Genomic DNA, 21,580 nt, shown 5'->3' on the forward strand with positions numbered 1-21,580 from the left:
ATGTATATATATGTGTATAAACATAGTAAAAAGTATATGGAGAGAATAGACTCTCCATCTTCCAACAAAATTAATGTTTTATTATTAAACTCGAAGCATTTTGGCAAAGAGAACGGCATTTTCTGTCTTTCCTTTTCTCAAGTATATGCTGCATGTGGCCCCTTACCAATTATTTATATATATATATAGATATATGAATTATTTTATTCTCTTTTGTGACAAAATATGTATACACGATTAACGTGAACCATTTATTAAGGAAGATTTGGTTTAAAGTAGGAAATCCGTTTGAAATTTTTACATACTGATTACATGCATCGCATAATGTGTACAATGACAAGTTAAGTTTATTCAATTACATCTCACAGACAAGTAAGCACATTGTGTGTTATGTTCATATAAAACAATATTATAATATAATAGTTTTATTTTTATATATACACATAATATAATTTAGTTAAATCTAACATAATATAAATACATCTCATGTGCTTTCCTGGCATCGAGCAATTTGTTACAGATATATACCGTTAGAGATCGAGTGTGTTCTATCTATCTATACAATACACACAAACGCATCTCCTGCAATCTTACACTGTACAAGTAAATTTATATTTAGGTGAAATTAAATAAGACAATACTTTTAAATAACATACTTTGGGGAGTTTCGTTAAACGTGGAGAAAAACACCACTTTGCGCATTTTAAAATTCACACGAGCGAAATAAAACACTAAGGAAATTGTCCGATCGCGATCGATGTAATATAATGTAAAAAGTTGTGCCGTAGAAAGAGCTAATTTTATTGCTCTTTGTAAAACCGTCTCCTTAAAAAATATATGCTCTTCCACGGTCGGTGATCGGTAGTTTCGGATAAAAAGATTTCCATGAGGATACGAGCAAGTGAAAATATATATACATATATTTATCATATATATATATATATATATATATTGCTAATATATCTCGAGTTAGCTGCTCTAAACGTTCTATGCTTACACTATCATCATTAGTCTACACCACAACCATTGTAGACTTAGCAAACTTGTACTTTTTTTCAATTCATTACTCTCCGTTTTTATAAGCTTATGATCAAAGAAAGAATATTTTGCACAGAGAGATACGTTTGTGGAGAAGGAGGAGGGGGTTACTTTTCCAACAACGGCCAAAACAACAAAGCGACTTACATAGATTTAAAAATATAGGCACACTAGCGCGAATCGCATAATGTATACCGGCTGATATATCGGATGTGTATATTTTTTACTTTGTAGTCTCTTAATGCGTTCTCTTTCGCGATAGAGAAATCCGTACGAGTTCTGATCGATGTAATACCGTGTAATATGATATACACTTAATAATAACATTTAAGGATTTCTTTCCCTGCTTGTATACCGTAACGTTTTTTTCTTTCTTTATCTCGCGAATGGCACGGGTATATAATAGTTTGCCTCTCTTAAGCTCGTAAACCGTTCATTGTAATCATTTGTGCATGTGAATAATTTGTTTGCGAATGTGAAAATATATATACTATATGATATGAAACGTGTCTCGTAATAAACGCAACACGAGTACCCGTCCAAGCGATCATTGGCAAGTGACAAATTGGAGAATTGTATATATTTATACTGCCTCTCGTAGAGTAATCTAACAGTAATCATTATATCAATTATGAAATAATCGCAAAACGAGCGTTTGTATTCTCGACAGAAATGGGGAAATGAAGGAAGAAGGCCCGATTGTGCCGAGTGTCGTTTTGTAAGTAACCGCTCTACCCTGATCTCTTCCCTCTCTGTCATTTTCAAGACACTGTGCAGGAATTGCGACCGACGCAACTTGTACGAGAATCGGTAATGCTGCCGGGCGAACTTCCGGGCGTCGACAATCCGTTGTTGTGACCCACCCCGACGAAGCGCAGCTTCCGATGATGCGATCCCAGATTCTTGCTGGAACTTGACGAACGATTGCCGTTATAGCGTAACTGGGTCGTGGTTGTCATAGCGTACGATTTCAGGTGCGATTTGATCGACTTGGGCAACGGTAATTGATCGATACCGTAAACCGTTGTCCGAGCCACTATCGCGCGACATGCCAATTCTTGCAGGCTGAGCACTGTAAAGATTCAAATTATATATCTTTTTCTTGTAAAAAATGTCAATTCAGGAAGGGATTTCAAATTGATTGCGATATAGGATACCTTTATTCGATCGCCATAATCTTTCCATGCCGTTCCTATGCAACGCCATGCGAGAGAGCTCTGAGAAGCTCTCGCGAATATTGAAGTCGCAGAGAGGCGAGACTTCGAAAAATGCCATTCGATTTTTAGCTGCGTAAGTCTCCGCATCTCGTTCCCCCACTTGTCTCTTGAAAGCCAAGTGCAGACGATTGCCAACCAATACTTTTGGTACTCCAGGCGCATGCTATACAATTTCAAGTCCATCAATAGATACATTTTTGTCCACCTCCTGTTATATATAATTAGAAAATTGTAGATTTCGTCGCTAACCTCTTCCACTTCTTTTAGCCACCTATCGATGCCGTCAAAGGACCATTTGTTGGTAATATCGTACACCAAGAGTATACCCTGAGCACCTCTAGAATAAGATCGAATGATCGTGCAGAATCTACCTTGGCCCGATGTATCCCATAGCTGCAGCTTTACACGTTTCCCATCCAGTAGAATAGTAGTAGTTTTGTAAGCTGAAAGGGTAATAAATAATAAGCCTGACGTAACTAATGTCAAACAAGTTTCGTTAAAGAAACACGGTAGAAAAAGCCACATTCGTTATACGATTACTTTATACTCTCTTCTTTCTCGATTCAATATATTAACGCAATTTGTCAATTGCCCAGGAGAGACGACGCAGCGAGTGAAGGGAGAACTCTAAGGGATAGACAACGTACCGCTGCCACTGCAGAACGGCGACTCCGCGGCGCCGTCCTCGAGGCCGCTCAAGATCTCCTGCTTGCCGACGTCGCTGTCGCCCACCAAGAGAAACTTGAGCAGATAGTCGTACTGTTTCTCTTGACGAGGCTTCGCCGTGCTGGCCTCACCTGCAGCCATAATATCCGCCCGTCGTACACCCTGAGCATACTGCGGGTGACCCACGGAACGACGCTCGCCCACCTGCCCGCTGTTACGTTTCTCCCCGTATTCGCGAACGGGATCCACCACCTTGACGCCGACCACCTCGACGACGATCTCGACGAGCGTCCCTCGGCGAAAGCTATCGCATGGTATCGCGTTTTGCGGGATCGTCGCGTAGACTCTCTCATCTAGGATCCCGGTCGGAACGATCGAGATCGCGCTCTTCCCGCCCGCGCTTGTCCGCCCTCACCCTTTCGTTGGCGATATAGACACTCTACGCCGTCGATTGCGACACGAATCATAACAAAACAAAACTGTACGACTCCACACTTTCTCCGCTCTCCGCTGTTTTCGCGCTTATCCCTGCCACCGCTGCTCGCTCCCTCTCTCTCTCTCTCTCTCTCTCTCCAGACTCCCCTGCACCCTGCACGCGAGTCGCGAGGTGCGCGAAATTTCCGAAGGTCGAGTGTGTTCGATATCGCGCCGGGCGATTCTTTAGCAGCGTTTTCGAGTGAACGAATTTTGATCCGTCCCGGATCAAAATTAATCACTATTTTACTATTAAAAGTATATTATTTTTTAGACTATATAGGAATTTCTATAGGGATAGATATATATAAAATGGAAAAAAGAAAAAGAGAAGAAAAATAAACGATGAAAAACAGCTGATGATAAAAAGAACAGGCATTCAATCGACTATTCGGAATTTCGATGGCGATTGGTCAATTTCTCTGTCGATATAATTATTTATTACGCGATCATGCGAGTAGCGGTTAAATCGTATATGTAAATGGGATAAGAGAAATAGTAGAATCTGATTGGTTATGTCAAACTATATATATATATATATAGCGCGCTTATCGATTGAAATGTAATCGGTTGTTATCGGTACGTGTGACTCTCCTGCTTAAATTTTTTTTTTTTTTTTTACATAATTGAAGTAAATTAATTTACATCTATCTCATCGTAGAAAGATGAAGAAGTGAAATAATAATCTCTTCTATATTAAAGGAACACAGATGTCTCTAATGATGGATTCTTCGATCGTATCTCTTCGACGAATATAAATTACAAATCGCGGCAGAGAAGAGTCTTTATTCTCATATCGCGATTATTCGTTTTCGCGACGCAATTTGGGATTTTTGATATTGAAAACGATCGTATATATATCGAGAAGAGGGACGCGATGAAATCGAAAGAATCGCGTAACTGCCGGCGAGAGTTTCACCGCCGCGTTCAAACGAGCCGCCGATTGACGTTCGCCGCGATCACGTGGTGACCGCCCGCATTTCGGATTGTGGGTAAACAAGAAGAGAAGAAAATATTTCTGCGCGCGTATACGTCATCGTGGAGCGTTTCTCGGTCCTCCTCATCCTCATCATCATCATCATCATCATCATCGTCGTCGTCGTCGCCGTTATTAACGATCGTCCCGATCGTCCCGTTCGAATCGAGAGGAGGAGGAAGATAATATTATACGGATATATCACGATCGCCGAGACGGGAAGAAAAATTCGGAGAGAAGGTGCTTAAAAAGTCTACCCGCTTTATAAGTTATATTAGAGGAAGATTACGCGCGCGTAACGTCGTAACCAAGCGCCCAAGGTGTACGTGTGTATAGTGTGTGTGTGTGTGTGTGTGTGTGCGCGCGTGTGTGTGTAGAGAGGAGGCCGTATATTGGTCGCGAACGCACGCACCACGCACGCACGCACTCACTCGCTCCGCTCCGCTCCGCTCCGAGTCGTCCTCGCTGCGAAGAGTGAGGAGAGGAGACGTACGGTGTGCCGGGACGGTGCGGAGGAAGGAGAGTTCGAGAAATAGCCGGCCATATTTCGCGCGAGTGCTTTACTCGCGTGCACATACCATACGCAAAGTCGCGACGTACGTGTTTCGCCTCGCGTCTCGCCTCGTCTCTCTCTCTTTCTCTCTCTCTCTCGTCCCGCCTCTAGAGAGCATCTTTATCTCTTGGCGCTCCGATTTTTTTCTTTCCCTCTTGTTTTTTTCCCCCCCTCGCGCACGTCTCGCTCCCCCTCCCGTCACTAACTCGCTCTGGTGTCACATACTCTCTCTCTCTCTCTCTCTCTCTCTCTCTCTCTCTCTCTCTCTCTCTCTCTCGGCACGTCTCTCTTTATCTGTCTCGTGTCTCATTTTTGTCATCTTTGTTAATCCTACATATACCGTAAAGAAAGTTTGTAATTCCTGTTTACCGGTCTATCTCGCGGTCTCGTCCTCCGTCTCTCTTGGCGTATCTATTTATCTAATATCTTATATATCCGGACGAACGTCCGTCCAATATTTATCTTTCAATCTCGAGCCTCGAGCCGCTATCTATCCGTCGTTCCGTCTCGCTTCTCTGTCTCTCTCGCGCGCGTTACATACATACATACATATACATAACACACAGACACACACACACACACTCTCTTACTCTCCGCTGTCTTCCTCTCCTTCTCTCGTGCTGCTCTTAACTACACTACGGCACATTCGCTCTCGGTGCTATGTCTACGTACTCTCGTACCCAGGAGAGCGACGCGTGGGCTCTTCTGGCATTGAAGTCGGCACCGGCCAGCCCGACGAAGATGCAGTGGAATCCGGAGTCGAAGGGCGCGCCGATAGCGCGGCTCGAGGGCCGCGAGTTCGAGTACATGGTTAGGCAACGGCGCATCACGATCGGCCGTAACAGCAGCAAGGGTGAGGTCGACGTCAACATGGGCCACTCCAGCTTTATCTCGCGAAAGCACCTTGAAATCTATTACGAGCATCCGTTCTTCTACATGGTGTGCAACGGCAAGAACGGCGTGTTTGTCGACGGGGTGTTTCAGCGCAAGGGCGCTTCTCCCTTTCAGCTACCAAAGACGTAAGTATCGCGAAATATTTGTTTATTTACGCACGCCCGGCGACGAACCCCGTTCCCTTCCTCTTCGTCATTTCCCACCACAGTCAACATCATAAATATAATTTATAGCTTTGCTAAATTACTTTTACTATTGTTGCTTTTAGGTATCCTTTTTTTGGAGTATCTGCGAAGAATATTAATTGTACATTTTTTTACACTGCAATAGGATTGAGAAAAAAAAAAACATCGTAATATCCTAAAATAGCCATTATTCCGGAACAAATTAAAAAATTTAGTCATAAAAGATAGTAAAGGAACAATCATAAGCGTAAAAGCATATTATAAACCTAGGACCTTAATCGTAAAAGATAATTAGGTAGAAAAGTATCAGCGATAAATGGATACAATGGTCATTTTTGTAATAACAATTTTTACCTAAGCGTAATTGAACGGAAGAATTCAAGAAAGATTATTGTTAGTAAATAACAAATAAATATTGATAATATAATTCTAGAACATTGTAATCTAATCTCATGTATTTGTTTAAGTAATAAGCTGCTTTTATAATTTCTTTTTATTATGAATATTTAATTAATATAATGTAATATAGCACTCTTATTTTATAATTAATATTATCTTTGATGCTGTTTCGCAGATGTACATTCAGATTTCCAAGTACAACGATAAGGCTGATTTTTCAGTCGCTTATAGACGAACAGGAGCAAAGTAATATTCGCGTGCCCTCCCCGCCGAAACAAAGGGCACCTTTACCGCCACTGCGGATAAATATACCGGATGCCGGGTATAGCAGTCCGTTCCCGTCGCCCACGGGAACAATTAGCGCCGCCAACTCTTGTCCGGCGAGTCCACGCGCCGGCCAGGGTAGGAGAAACATTTCGGCGGATCTGCAGATGGTTGCAGCGTACGCTGCTGCTGTGGCGAACGATCCGCAAAATTCCACTTTGGACAGGCACAACTTGGAGAGGCATGAAGGCGGACAGAGTTCCAGCAGGCAGATTAGCCCTGAGCCTGGTGCCGAGGCGCGTTACCGAGGCGGAAATAATTCGGGACCGAACGGTACCACGCCGCACTATAGCCCACCGAAGGATGATTCAAAGCCGCCATATTCCTACGCGCAATTGATCGTTCAGGCGATAGCGTCGGCGTTAGATAAGCAGCTCACATTGTCGGGCATTTATTCTTACATCACCAAGAACTATCCGTACTACAGGACCGCGGATAAGGGCTGGCAGAATTCTATTCGGCACAATCTATCTTTGAATCGTTATTTTATCAAGGTACCTAGAAGCCAGGAGGAGCCCGGTAAAGGTTCTTTCTGGAAGATAGATCCTCAGTCGGAGGCTAAGCTCATCGATCAAGCCTTCAGACGGAGACGACAACGTGGCGTACCTTGTTTCCGTGCGCCCTTTGGAACGTTATCATCGAGGTAATGTCGAAGCAAATTTTTACTTTATCACGAATGTCGATAGCCCATCTGAATTGTCATGTATGATTAGTAGGAGTGCACCGGCTTCGCCGTCTCACGTAGGGATTAGCGGTTTGATGACGCCGGAATGTCTGAGCAGAGAGGCTTCCCCGGGACCCGAATCGTATCCGGACAGTTCTGTCCCCTCTCCGGCTGGACAACTCGCGACGAGTCAATCGGCGCCCGGTTCGCCCGGTCATCCATACACGTCGTCTCAGTCGACTCATAAGGGACGTCTGATGCAAACGATTGTAACAAATGGCGTTAGCGATACTGGAAGAGAAGGTAAGGAATTTTCCTCTCTTTCTTTATCTATAAATAAGATCCTTTTTCCTTATCGTTTTTTTTTCCCCCCCGAGAGAGAATGTATATTAATGTTAATATATCATCGCTCGTTTTTCAAAATAGAAAAATATTTGGTGCCTGGACCAAACGTTGTAGAGGACCATTCTTTATCTCCGGCTGGCCAATACAGTCCGGCTCCTGTTATTGTACAAACGACGTATAATTACAGGTACGCTCGTAGAGATTACACTTTATAAATCTATCATATTTCTGCTGTAATCAATGCGGCTTTGATCAATGATCGCCATTTACATTCTCATGTGAATTCTCTGTTTGCCACAGTGGAAATTTTATCGGCCCCGATGCTGGCGTCGGGGGGGTTAGCAAACGTGCCCACGAAGAGTCGGACAGCTCGCCGGGTTCACCGGCTCCGCTTGCGATTGTCGAGAGTCCCGAGCCGCCCGAACAGCAGCCATCGCAATCCAAACGTCAACGTATTCACGAGATGGACGATCATTGAACTGATACATACATTTAGCATCCTGTTACGTAGAACATTACATTTACATTGCATTATTTGTCTCTATCGTCGAACACATATTGCAAACTTCATATTGTTTTAATTGCATAACCGCTTTAGACTGCACATAATCAAGATTGAGCGTCAGTTCTATTATCTCGTTAAGAAAAACGAGAAACCGTTGTGTGTATGAGTTTGCAGAAGAAATACCGATCTTTGAAAGAAAGAATGACGAGAGCAGAAGACACTTTTCCTGTCCTTCTAGAATTCATGTTTCGACATGATTCTCTCATCAACAGTCAATGTATATAAGATATACATATACTTTATTAAATGCTTTCTCTTTATGACTTGTTAACTTCGGCTGAAGATATAGTATATATATGTATATGGAGCTTATTTGATTGAAAAAGTCATTCAAAATAGTAACTGCAGCCGATACTGCGCTGATACATAAAATTGCAATAATGTGATGCGGTAACGTGTGCCATTCAGCGTTTAGCCGATTTATTAAATAGACAAAGAGGAAAAAAATGAAAATGTTACCCAATGTAATCCAATCAAGTTAAAGCGCGTTATATTTACGATTATAAATTCGTTGATCAACGTTCATTTTATACCCGCGTGATTTTTATTGCACTACCGCTTGCACCAACTTGGCGTCGTTATCGCAATTAACGAAGATTAATAATAATAATGCAAAATGATATAGAAGAAAAGAGAGAAATAGATTATTATTACAATTATTATTAAACAGCATTCTTAATTTATGATATGCTCAATTGAATGTTCCATCTGAAGGCGAGATAATAAGTCACAATTTTGACAAGACTAGAGAGATATCTCTTTCAAAAAAATCACATATATCGCGAGTAATGAGAAAAACCCGATAAAGGATAATTTAGCGAACAAGCATTTAGAAAACAATGAGCTTTTGATGATATAGTCTCTGCTCTAGAGATTGTTACCAGAGTCAGAGAAGAAACAAAAAAAAAAAAAAAATATAGAGCCTTATAATATTTTACATTTAATCAGTGTAAGGACGCGGCGTAGTGGAACCAACTCGAGCTGATCGAGCGGCTACACATACACAAGCATATATTATATAAATACAAAAGTTTCCAGGGAATCTCTACATAAACACATACATGTCGGAAGATTTTTAATTTCGTTGAAGATTTCCCCAGATTATCTGTCATCCCGAGTTTCCGCTTGAATAAGGCGATTTTGCTTTACATCGCGGGATCGTTCACCTAATTCTATCATCTAAAACAGTCTTCTTATTTTTAACGTTAGAAGAGGAACTGTTTCAGATAAAAAAAGGATAAAATTTAAGCGGGAGAAAATTTTGTAAAATATGTGTCTTGGAGAAGAGAGGCTAATTGTCAAAGATAATGTCATGATGCCAAACTCTGGATTATACAAAGTTCTCTCGAGATCGGGGGGGGGGGGGGTTACTTTTTCTCGTGCAATCGTAGTTAATTATAACTCGCCAATCTCCCTGAGAGGGTCGGCGTTAGAAAACCATACATAGCATTAGATTTACATAGGCGGAGGAAAGCAGTATTGGATGCAATTGTGTTATGAAAAATTGCGCGATGGTGTAATAAGATAAAATTTATTTTCTTCGCACCTTTCGCGCTCCCGCGCGCGCGCGTGTATATGACGTTTATCTGAAACGTTATTTTTCTATAGTTGGAAATATACGAGCACACTATAAGGAGGTTTTGGATGATACTGGTAGATGGACTACGCTGTTGTACAGCGTTGATACATACGTATCTACCAAAAGCAAAACGTATGTTTTATTATACATATACGTACACATACGTGTGTGAATATATGCATATATATATATATATATATATATATATATATATATATATATATATATATATGCATATGATGTGAATAAGGAGATCAATATGTTTACAGCACGTGCGTGTTACATAACATACATACATTTTCGTTCGATGTCATACGCATATGTATGTGTGCATATGTATAATATCGCAATAAAATTAATACTATATTATAAATCTTTTCATTCTATTGCATGTGATCTGTTTGTGTATTTTCTCTATGTATCTTTATATATAGTATGTGCTCTTTTATTAGTAAAAAAGAAATAATATTCTAATTTAGGTACATTATGGTGTATCTCGCGACGATAAGGCTATTTTTTGAGATATCGAGGTTACATGGAAAATTGAGCTCACATTAAGATTAAATCAATATGTATTTTTCTAATTTAAAAATTAATTTTCTAATTTAAATTATAGATTCAATTAATCAAATGCACTTCCCTAAATTAAACTTTTCTATTCTTGACAATTCCTTATTCTCAAACAACATTCAGAATAGAGGATCTGTCTGGTTAAAAGCTCGCGTTATTATGGCCGACTACATATGGCACTATGAACACAATTCTCGTTTCCCGCAATTCATCGCAACAGTTAATTAATAATCGTTTGAAGAAGTATTTCGATCATGGATCCAGAACAAAACGACAATAATATTTACGATCTCGTAACACAGTTGGTCAAACACACGTTGCGAAAGAATTTCTTTGAGAATGGAAATTTTTATACGCCACCGAGGAACGATGTTAAGACAGTGAAACGTTTACGTTCGAGAACTTATGAAATATTATTAAACAAGAGTAAAAAAGTATACAGCCAAGGTATATTTATATATATATATATATTCCCAATGAGACTTTACATTAATGCAACAAAATACGGTAGAAACTCTTACAAATGATAACACTTTATCATTGCAGAAAATGTAATCAATTCTGAAACTGATCCCTTGGTGGAGATATTAAAGTATGCCTTTGTACTCAAATTGTCTCTCAGACGTATGTCGGAAGCAGAAAAGTTGGAAAATTTAATAAACGAATTGTACATTAATACGGTTAATGTAGAAACTGTGCTTCCAATTTTAAGATTGCTTATAGAGCTTAAAAATTTTCAGACTGATACAGGCACTGTAGTGGTACTTGTTTTATTGTCAATTATTCAATTAATTATCAATTTACTGAAATCTCCAAAATTTATTTAAGCTAATACAGATATAATTTTATACTCTATATAGGATGTATTTCACTATGGTAAAACCAATCCTTATTTGTCTGAAGACATTATGTTCACAAATGGTGTACCAATGTTTCAAACATATCCCATAGAATCCTTTATCTTGCCAGAGAAGTTTGAAGCCATGTTGGGCATTCGTAAAATTTCTACTAGGCAAAACAAACATGAATTGACTAATTTTGTTAGTAGAGTATCTTCTGAAAATCAACATATATCAAAAACTATACTAGGAATCGAAACAATTAGGTATGATGCTATATTTTCTACATATCTGTTTAGCACTTTTCTGTATAGATATGATTTTAGGTATAATAATGCTATTGAAATGGCTCCTTGCATATCGAGCTGTACTGAGAGTACATTAAAACAAAATAATATGTTTACTCCCTTTTCGACAAGCATTATGGTAAGACCTCATGTGTGTAATGTCATCTTTCATATATATTTTTTTATACGCAAGTTTTTTTTATATATGAATTGCAACTTTTTTATCAGGTTGAACAAACAAATATGCTATATTCATCTACACAAAAATTTATATCAAATGTAACTTTACCTTGCGAATGGATAAAATCAGTAGATTTTCAAAATGAAAATAATTTGTGTATTATGAATGCGTCGGATAATCGCAATTTTATGGATGAATCAAAACATGTTAGAGATATTAATCTAATATGGAAGGATGTACACATTTCCAATGATCATATCTCAAAATTACGAACATGGGAATCTTTCGGGGCTTCAGAGTCTTCCAAACAATTACTATTTGTCACTGATTTACCAGAGACAATGCTGCACTTGGCGAGGATAAGAGAAACAAGTATTTTATCAGTACTACCAAAAAAGGTAAATATATAGCAATATCTTTAAAAATATATTGCATAAAAAGTTGTGCTCTTTATGTTACAGGTAATGCATTCCGTATCCCTGATGCAAGAAATTTCCCTAAAAAAATTTATATCAGATGTTAAATTGTTGTTATTTGGCATAGATTCAGATTCTTTTAAATATAATACTGTGGTACGTAATTAATTTTGCTGATGCAATTATGTGCTTTGTTTAGTGTATTATTTTTCATATTTTGTAATATTAGTATTTTGTATTTTAGATAGGATTTAAATTAGAGGAAAATATTAGTGTGCATGGTATAAGTTCGGATACATTGAAGATTACTTGCCAAGAAGCGATTTGTTGGGGCAATAGTTTCAAGTCTCTATTACTTCTTGTCACGCCTGATCCACAAACGGGCAAGTTACAACAGGATGGTCGTATATTCAAAGTACACATATTTCTCTCTCTTCTATACTGTATACAACTTATTTTTTAATTACACACTAAATTTACAATTGGTGTAGGCGATGTGTGCCAATGTCAAAGAGCTGCTCTTATATTATCGGTCGGCGTTACAAAGAATTCTCAACCGATATGAATTTGACGGATTGTTAAGCCTCTTGAAAAAGATTCGTCCATTGGCACTTTTACTTGTTGAAGTTGCAAGACTGTGCGATCACTGCAATCACAATCAATGCAACTTAGGCAACGGAATTTTAACGCACATTTATAAAGAAGTGACCAAAGTCACTAATCCAAAGGTTGCGTTAGTGTTTTACTCTATATTAAAGTCGTGCTGCGAAGTCTATTTTCGGTAAGAAATAATGTATTGATATTTTATTATTCGCAAATAGCCAAAAATAACGTTGCGTCAAACTTTTTATAGATTGCTGCAAAACTGGTTATTCGAAGGAACATGCGACGATGTTTATGGAGAATTTATGATTCAGTCTCGATCTCATAATGTAAGAAAGAGAGGACGTAAATTTTGGACGGACAGTTTTACAATCGATACCGAATCAATACCCGGTTTTTTATCCAAACTATCAGAGCCGATATTGCAATGCGGGAAGACGCTGCGACTTTTAAAAATTTGTAACCCAAAGGTTATCAACTTTTGTTGCACCAAAGCTTGTTTTTTTTTTTTCAATCATAAACATAAAAAGACTTTCCAATATCTATGCCACTTTAGAATCCTGTATGCAATGTGTCTTTCAACGCTCCACCGGAAGTAAAGGTTTGTCTGAGTGTGTTCATGCTGCGAGAACAGATGTTAAGATGCCAGGAATATAAGCGTGAAGGTGAAACGGCATTGGGACCAATTGTATCTCTTTTGTCCGCAATACAAAATGAAAAGAAAACCGAGAGAGAAACAGCTGAACTGGTGATACGCGCGCAACAGGAAACGTTATCGAGACTGAATAGTAATATTTTTGTTTAGTTTTTAGTTTTAATCATACATATTTTAAATTCAAAATCCATATATTTAACAATTTTTGCAATATTCTTTTTAGAAGAACGTCAAGAACTTGTCGCGAAGGCAGCGCAACGTAAACGTGAGTTATTGCAAGAATTGAAACACCAGGCAGAAGAGAGTGCTTTGTTTAAAGAAAAGAAAAAAGAATTGGAAATACTAGCTGATAAATTATTGCTCGAAAAATTTGATCGAGAGCAGGAAGAAATACGAGAGCAACAACAGGTCGAGCGGTAAGATTCAACAAATATTGAATGAAAATGATCGGAGAATGATATCTATAAGTTTGAATTAAAAATAATTGTAACATTATTTATATTATTTTTTTGTTTATGTTACAGAAAACATCTTACAAATTACTATGACAAATTGACCACTGACCTAGAGAGCAATCGTATACGATCAAATTGGCGGAAGGTGAGAATGAGTCATTTCGAAAGACGCGTAGAATATTTGAAATCTACAAGAAAATTCGATAGAGAAATACCGGAAAGTATCGCCACACTAAGCTCGGATGAAAAAATAATTAATATTGACGAACAAAATAAAAATATTCCTATTCCATCCAGTATGGGCGTGTCTACATCTGAAGTGGAAGTTGTGTCTAGTCAAGATGAAAACAGTAATTTTCCAGAAAATAAAATATTGAATATAGCGACAATAGATGTTTTTAATCAGGACGATACTAAGGAAAATTTATCAGTCGCCAGTATTGTGAGCTCTGATATCTCATCTAGCAATACCAATAAAAATATTGTATCGGATGAGAAAATTACAAGTAAGGATTCTCTCACGACAGTGGACACACAGAACAAACATTTACCGCAAGAATCTTTACCGTTAAATATCTACAAGAGAAACAACGAAAAGAGCAGTCTGCAGGATTTTCTACGTGACGAAGCAATAAAGAATATTTGTACAATTATGAACGATAAACAAATGGCTGCAGTTGATACTCGTTTAAATAATATCTTGGAAAACGACGTTATTACTGAAAAATTGGTTGGCACTATTAATAGGCCTAAATCCTTAGCTATTGAGAGGATAGATAATATGAGCGTGGCACAAACCAACAAACTTAAAGTATTGTTGCAAGAATACGGTATGACTCCGAATAATAATGAGCTCAGTGCGATACTTACAGATAAACAAGGTAACGTTAAGTGTACAAATATAAACTGTAATAACGAGGTCACTAATGAGCAAAGTTTAGGCAATACGAAGAAAAATGGAAATGTCTCTCCGACATCCGATATCAAATTGCCGGAAGAAGAAATGAAGATTACAAACAGGCCTATAAATAATGAAGAACGTTCAAATAAGATTAATGATGCAAATTTTAAAGAGCAAGATCCGATATTAAATAATTTGCAACGACAAAATAACATAGATACGCCAATGTCGTGTACGACTGACAATTTTACCACGTTATCGACACATACTCCTCTGTCGCAGATACAAAACAACGATGATATATTCGCTCTAAACATCGGTCAAGAATCATCTTTATCCGACATGACAAAGTCAATTATGACGGAGGAGACATACTTTGAATCTCCGATGAGTGGTAATTTTAAATTGCCGAATCTGTTTGGCGTTATTGGTCCCGATGTCGAGATGAAATCATCGTCGTCTCTAACCATAGCCGATGTCGAGATGATTGATCATACCTCGCTCCAAGTATATTTAGAAAAATCCATCATCATTCCTCTGCAAATACAAACTCGGCTGGTTAACAACGCGATTATCAAGTATCTAGTGAACGAGTGCAATATGCTTTCGCATTTGCACAGTCTACGCAGTTACTTCTTTCTATTGAACGGCGAATTCGCAAAGAGTCTAACGGACTCGCTTTACTCTCGCCTTTACACAATATCCGAGCCGATCGAACTCTTCAATTCTGCTACTCTTACGAATCTCTTGGAAAAGGCGCTAATGAACTCATTCAGTAATAATTACGCTAATTCGGAACTCTTGAGTCTTTCCGCTATCGATCAACCGTGCCAATTATATGTAAGTATAACATTTTGAGAGATAGTTTTTAATTGTCATTATAATAATACTTGCCCGATATCTAATAATATTTTTTTTATTGCAGATTTCAGATCCAAATGTTTTGGAATGTCTTTGTCTAAATTATAAAATAGCATGGCCGTTAAATATTATCTTGGATGACACGATGATGTTGCAATATAGCAAAGTGTTTAAATTCTTAATAACAACTGGTAGAATGTCGTGGGTATTGCAGGAGGACTTTAATATAATGAAGTTGGAACGTAACGTAGTCAACTCGGAGCAATATCACAAGGTAAATCATTAATTAATCATTACTAAATATGAAGGAAATATTAAGAAATAATTTTCTCATTTTGTTCGTTTGTGTATAGTTGCAGTTGTACAGACATTCTATGACCCAATTCACGAATGCTCTTCACAATTATTTAACGTGTAGCGTATTGCACGCAAGTTGGAGCGAATTCGAAAAGGATTTACAGAATTCTCGGACGATAGATCAGATCTATCTCTCGCACGTAAACTACATTAAAAGAATACTATCGAGGTAATTATTTTCAATGGTTATAAGTGAAATAAAACTAGTACAACTGAACATATCAATTTTTCAGATGCATGCTTCACACGCGCGGAGAAAAGATGCGCGTGTGCTTAATCAATATCTTTAAGATTATACTAAAGTTCCACAATCGCTTAAGATCGCAAGCTTGGAGGATCGATAGTGATAATACAAGCCGATACAGTCATCCGAATTTCAAAAGTTTGGAGCAGATGTATCGATCGTTTTGCGAATGGCGGACATACATGGCGCACGTCGCGCACAAATTTTCCACCAGTGGATATCAGCCGCACCTGACGCATTTTCTCAACGCTTTAAATATAAATCATATGTATGATTTAACGGCAAAACAATAGTACATAAAATTTCGTTCTCACTTCTGTTTTCTTTTACAATCGATATATCGAGTGTAAAAAGGATATAGGTAATTATATACAAGTCATATCTCAATTTATTAAAAATAATTTAATTTTCGAAAATATTCTCTTTTATATATTTATTTATTTAGTGAAAGAATCGATAGTTTGTTAAAAAACAATTAATTCTTGCGTTTATACGGATACCGATGATACATTCGTTATGTCGAGTACTTTAATGCAGCGGCAGCAAAGACCGTTTTTATCTGTTTCGGGATGCCTTCTACACCTTTGGCAGAGCATTTTCTCTGTATTATGTAATTCTATCTGTGTTTCGTTTACCATAGGTGATTCTAACAACGTAATTGACGAGAGTTGTAAAATATCGCAAAATTCCGATGTGGAAGATTCTCGATCTTTTTGAAATACCTATGAATAGAGTGAGAGAGAAAGATACGCGATTTATAATAATTATGATTAATATAATTATACTTATTATTATCTTAATAAATATAATTATTTATTATTATTATTATTTATAATCAAAATCTATTGCAAAAGAAGTAGAGAGTAACTCTTACCGAAAAGGATTCATAATCAGTCGTTGTAGCTGTTATAGTACCCGATAATTCCCACGTGTTACGATCAGCTAATGTGTTGACTTTGCCCCTCAAGCTTAACGCTTTCTCTACATGCTTAGCGATCTCCGGTTGATGCCAAGTTTCCGGTACCTTATATTCAGTATGATACAATGGCACCGATGCTGTGTAAATGATACGTGAACGATAAAAATATGCGGAAAACGCGCATTTTCTCGCTAAATTGCTTACCTAAATTTTCAGGATGATAAAGCCATACTTCTTCCGCCAAATGCGGAACAATTGGCGCGATAGATCTCGCAAGTACAGTTAAGGTCTCACGCGTTACTTCTATTGCGGACAGACGCGTCGGGGATCCCACTTCGTTGCAGTAAAGTCTGTCCTTAATTAAGTGACAATACACTGGCGATACTGTGTTCGTCAGAAAATTTGTTATCATTTTACATACGTGGTGATATAAAAAATTTTCGTACAAGCTTTGAATCTGTGAAATAATTAATGTATCATGGATAACATGTAAATTAGTTTTTTTTTCTTTTCTTTCATTTTTGTCTTTTAAGCGTAATTACCTCTTTGTTATATCGATGTAGAGCATGTAACATATACTTGTCAAGGTAAAGATATTCCGGTTCGACTGCGATTCCTTCGCTATAGGAATGTAAAACGCCCAACAAAAAGCGTAAGATCAAACGTAATTTTTGTATAGATTCGTAACTTTCGCGCAACAACGTTGTCGTGACTGGAACTTGGCTATGTTGACATCCATGGCTAGCTACCCACCATCTGTTAATTTATTTTTCATTAATATTAAATATCTTATTTTTGTCCACATACAGATTCGAATTTACCACAAACGAATAGTTTTATTGAGAGAATAATTGACCTTAAAGTGTCGATGCCATACGCTGGATGTTTATTCAAGTTTTCTCCACCTTTAGTAATTACTTCAGGATTTATGACGTTTCCAATTGATTTTGACATTTTCGAGGCTTTATCGTCCACAGCGAATCCGTGCACGAAAAGCGCACTTTAAAATAATATAGGTAAATACGTATCTTTATGAAATTTTTAAATAGATGTTTCACATTTTTCATGTTACATAAACTACCTATAAGGAGAACGTTCTTGAAGAGCGATCGATGTTAGTAACGATGACTGAAACCAACCGCGAAATTGATCCATTCCTTCTAAATATAAATCCGCTTTATATTCCGGCAAAACGGCCGACCACGAAAGACCGCTATCCAACCAAATATCCATGATATCCTTAATAAAAAATATAATCGTGTATTTTGCAGTCATGCATTACTGACATTCGACGCTATTAACGAAGAGATCCTCAATTGTACGTACCGTTCCTTTCTCCAGGTCATCTATATCATTATTTAATTCTTGCCGTAGGTCACGACCAATTAATTTTTCGATCGATAACTCCCACCAATAGTCGGGACCATAGCGTTCCATCAATTTGCACAATCTGTCGACCCATTTTCTGCACACAATACAAAACAATATGTATAAGTCTATTCTTGTACCACGTGTCAATCATGTAAATATAGTTAGTTACCTGCTTGTATATATATCATTAGTTCGTTTATTATACAATATCGGTATCGGCGTTCCCCAAGACCGTTGTCGGGAGATGCACCAATACGGTCGTTGTTTAACTTGAGCGAGTAATGCATTCAAATATGACGTATGATTTTGCTCCGGATATATTCTTATATTCGCGATGCTGTCCTTGCATTAAAAAAGAATGTATATATAAGCATATGAGTGACGAATGTGTAGTAATGCATCTCTATGTTTCAGAAAAACTCGATTGACTTACAATTGCAATTTCTTTAATAGATTTTATGTCTATGAACCATTGATGACTTGCGCGAATGATTACAGGTTTCTTAGTTCGCCAATCATATGGGTAGCTATGTGTAATCGTATCGATATGCAACACATCTTCACCAATGTGATGTAAGATCTTATTAGTGCCATCGGTTAAAACGTTTAAACCGGCGAATTCATTACCCGTCTCTCTGATGAAACATCCATCGTCATCTATCAAGGATGACTGTAACATTAACGCCGTTAAATTGAATGCGATTCGAATAAAATTTCACTGAAATAAATGAAAATCAATCACGATATATTGCGATTGGCAAAAAAGATTGACTTGCCACTGGTATATTATTTTCAATTGCGATGAGAAAATCCTCTGGACCATGTGCGGGAGCTGTATGAACCAATCCAGTACCGACATTGATCGTAACGTGCTGTCCAGGTAAAAATGGTAAACGTTCTTTAGTAATGGGATGAAAATACTTAGCTTCACCCAATTCTTGTCCTATTGAGAAATTATTTTTTAGTCATAATACATTTATAAACATAAAATACATTACAAGTAATCAAATGTGTTACCTTTGATGGTTGTAATTAATTTTAACGGACCAAGCTTCTGCTCGATATTTGTTAAGCATTCTTGCGCAAGAATATATAGATTTTTTGAATTATCCTCTACAATACAATATACAATGTTATTGGAGAAAGCTATAGCTTGGTTAGCTATCAATGACCATGGTGTTGTAGTCCAGATTAAGGCATAAAGCGGTTTATTCTCCAAATTCTTTAATTTCGAGGATAATGTAGATGTGTCAAGTTGCATACGAATAATAACACTTTTGCTTTTGTGAGACTCGTTGTATTCCAGTTCTGATTCTGCTAATGCTGTTCTATGATTATATCAAGAAGAAAAACATATTTGTAAATATTTAAGGATATTAGAAAAATTTTTTTTAGAATTGATCTATGAATATTTTGATAATCTATAAAGTACCTAGAGGACGGTGACCAGTGCACTGGTTTGAAGGCTCTGAACACAAGTCCTTTGTCATACAAATTTATAAACTGTTGCAGCTGGTTCTTTACATACGAAGCATCATTTGTGAAGTAACATCCCGATTCATTCCAGTCAGCCACAACACCCCACGATATAAAAGCTTCTCTTTGCTTCGTTATAGCTTCGCTCACATATTTCCTAGCTACAACATAAAAATTTTAGAAGAATATAATGTTAGCAATATTTATATTTCAACATACCTTTTTGACGAATTTCTAACGGATTGACATTCTTTATATTCTTATATTCTTTACTAAGTACTTTTTGCTCAATTGGTAAACCATGACAGTCCCAACCTGGGACATAATGCACCCTTCTACCTGTTATAATCTTATTTCGAAGTGTAATATCCTTAAGGACCTAAGCAAATAATAATAACTAACTTATTCTTTCTTCTCAGTACAGTAAAAAAAAAAAAAAAAATTGCATTTTATACAGTTTTATGTAAACCTTATTAATGGCATGACCCATATGTAGCTCTCCATTAGCATACGGTGGACCGTCGTGCAAAATAAAATCTGGCCCTTTAAGATTTTTCCTCTGCCAGTTATATAATTCCAAAAAACCACATTTCTATATTGAAAAAATACAGAATTTTTATAACACATATTATTAATTTGTATAATTCAATATTAATAACTGTAAAGTTTATATTATTCGCAGATTATTGAATCCTTATTGAGCTATGTGAATAACGTTATAGTATAGGATATTATTTATAAGATACATATTATAATTATGATTTACATTTTTTTTTTTTTTTTTTTTTTTTTTTATAGAGAAATGCAAATATTTTAATTCAAAGATTAAACGTTGAAAAAAAAAATTGCAGAACTGCACAAAGACAATAAACTCACTTCTATTAAATAGCTATCCATCTCCACTCTTTTCTTGCCGCTGAGTCGTGCCGGAAAATTAGTTTGCGGCAACAGCACGGTTTTCGCGTAGCTTTGTCTCGTAGCCACGCTTTTCATGCCTCTTAGCCACAATGTGTAGCATAATTTTGCATAAGTTTGAAATGTAGATTTGAACAATTGTCCCATTTTTGCATTAAATATGGACATTGAGTAAATAGAAACAATATTTCGTTTCCCCTATTCTAACCTTAACTTTTTCGTCGAGTCTAGTCTGCCATTTTTAAATGCCAAAATTCTGTCATTCTATGCGCACGTGCGATACATCGTTTAACTATCGAGATATCATATGTTTGAGATTTTGACATTTCTTTCGATGTCTATCAATACATTTTACGCGTATATATGTTTTTGCGCGCCTTTCATAAACTTTAAAGAAATCTTTTCTTCAATATCATACAGTACATCGATACTTTATTATGGCACGTTATTTTACTTTTTAATAACATAAAAAATTTCCATTCAATATAAATTTAAAAAAAAAAAAAAAAATTGTCGCGATTTAAGAAAAATTGAGATTCTTATTAATAAATTAAAATTATGTCGGGACATAATATAAATTCGGAATTAAAATTATGTCGCGACATAAAATTAATTCTGAATTTTTATTACACGTGCCGATATAATTTTAAT

At 37.1% G+C, this 21,580-nt stretch overlaps 4 protein-coding genes across 10 annotated transcripts; 2 read left to right on the forward strand and 2 right to left on the reverse strand.

Annotated features, from left to right (window-relative positions):
* Window positions 1–22: 22 nt before the first annotated feature.
* On the reverse strand, window positions 23–3,330 carry Rab40 (RAS oncogene family member Rab40). Its single transcript, XM_070307173.1, has 4 exons — window positions 2,903–3,330; window positions 2,505–2,698; window positions 2,196–2,418; window positions 23–2,110 (listed from the first exon to the last, which is right to left on the reverse strand). The coding sequence occupies exons 1-4, from the start codon at window positions 3,060–3,062 to the stop codon at window positions 1,800–1,802; spliced, it is 888 nt and encodes a 295-aa protein (XP_070163274.1). The 5' UTR covers window positions 3,063–3,330; the 3' UTR covers window positions 23–1,799.
* A 1,048-nt stretch (window positions 3,331–4,378) lies between these two features.
* Window positions 4,379–9,354, forward strand: Foxk (forkhead box K). Of its 3 annotated transcripts, XM_070307171.1 has the most exons (6): window positions 4,380–4,611; window positions 5,609–5,943; window positions 6,578–7,369; window positions 7,440–7,693; window positions 7,817–7,922; window positions 8,036–9,354. In XM_070307171.1, the coding sequence occupies exons 2-6, from the start codon at window positions 5,666–5,668 to the stop codon at window positions 8,211–8,213; spliced, it is 1,608 nt and encodes a 535-aa protein (XP_070163272.1). In that variant the 5' UTR covers window positions 4,380–4,611; window positions 5,609–5,665; the 3' UTR covers window positions 8,214–9,354. The 3 variants fall into 3 exon arrangements, with proteins under 3 accessions (XP_070163269.1, XP_070163272.1, XP_070163270.1); XM_070307168.1 differs by having other exon boundaries at window positions 4,379–5,943; XM_070307169.1 differs by having other exon boundaries at window positions 4,380–5,943; window positions 7,443–7,693.
* Window positions 9,355–10,281: 927 nt separating this feature from the next.
* Grip163 (gamma-tubulin complex component 6) lies at window positions 10,282–20,626 on the forward strand. Of its 5 annotated transcripts, none has more exons than XR_011447839.1 (16): window positions 10,282–10,896; window positions 10,996–11,210; window positions 11,310–11,554; window positions 11,603–11,714; window positions 11,804–12,154; window positions 12,218–12,328; window positions 12,417–12,587; window positions 12,664–12,953; window positions 13,026–13,245; window positions 13,332–13,563; window positions 13,654–13,846; window positions 13,955–15,626; window positions 15,712–15,921; window positions 16,001–16,173; window positions 16,238–18,183; window positions 18,542–20,626. XR_011447839.1 is itself a non-coding variant. In XM_070307165.1 (15 exons), exons 1-15 carry the CDS (start codon window positions 10,704–10,706, stop codon window positions 16,539–16,541), a joined length of 4,692 nt encoding a protein of 1,563 aa, XP_070163266.1. In that variant the 5' UTR covers window positions 10,282–10,703; the 3' UTR covers window positions 16,542–20,626. The 5 variants fall into 5 exon arrangements, 2 of the variants coding, with proteins under 2 accessions (XP_070163266.1, XP_070163267.1); XR_011447840.1 differs by having other exon boundaries at window positions 19,037–20,625; XR_011447838.1 differs by having other exon boundaries at window positions 16,238–16,609; window positions 17,977–20,446.
* Window positions 16,643–21,161, reverse strand: Ilers-m (Isoleucyl-tRNA synthetase, mitochondrial). The gene is made up of 15 exons (XM_070307167.1): window positions 20,891–21,161; window positions 20,484–20,606; window positions 20,234–20,393; window positions 19,971–20,175; window positions 19,556–19,866; window positions 19,315–19,481; window positions 18,972–19,208; window positions 18,708–18,880; window positions 18,494–18,632; window positions 18,249–18,406; window positions 18,024–18,167; window positions 17,710–17,923; window positions 17,372–17,624; window positions 17,123–17,304; window positions 16,643–16,970 (listed from the first exon to the last, which is right to left on the reverse strand). The coding sequence occupies exons 1-15, from the start codon at window positions 21,095–21,097 to the stop codon at window positions 16,737–16,739; spliced, it is 2,907 nt and encodes a 968-aa protein (XP_070163268.1). The 5' UTR covers window positions 21,098–21,161; the 3' UTR covers window positions 16,643–16,736.
* Window positions 21,162–21,580: the final 419 nt, after the last annotated feature.

Source organism: Polyergus mexicanus, unplaced genomic scaffold (assembly GCF_030449975.1).
Source record: "Polyergus mexicanus isolate NDT 795.1 unplaced genomic scaffold, iyPolMexi1.0 SCAF_14, whole genome shotgun sequence".
In the NCBI taxonomy this organism is placed as follows: domain Eukaryota; kingdom Metazoa; phylum Arthropoda; class Insecta; order Hymenoptera; family Formicidae; genus Polyergus; species Polyergus mexicanus.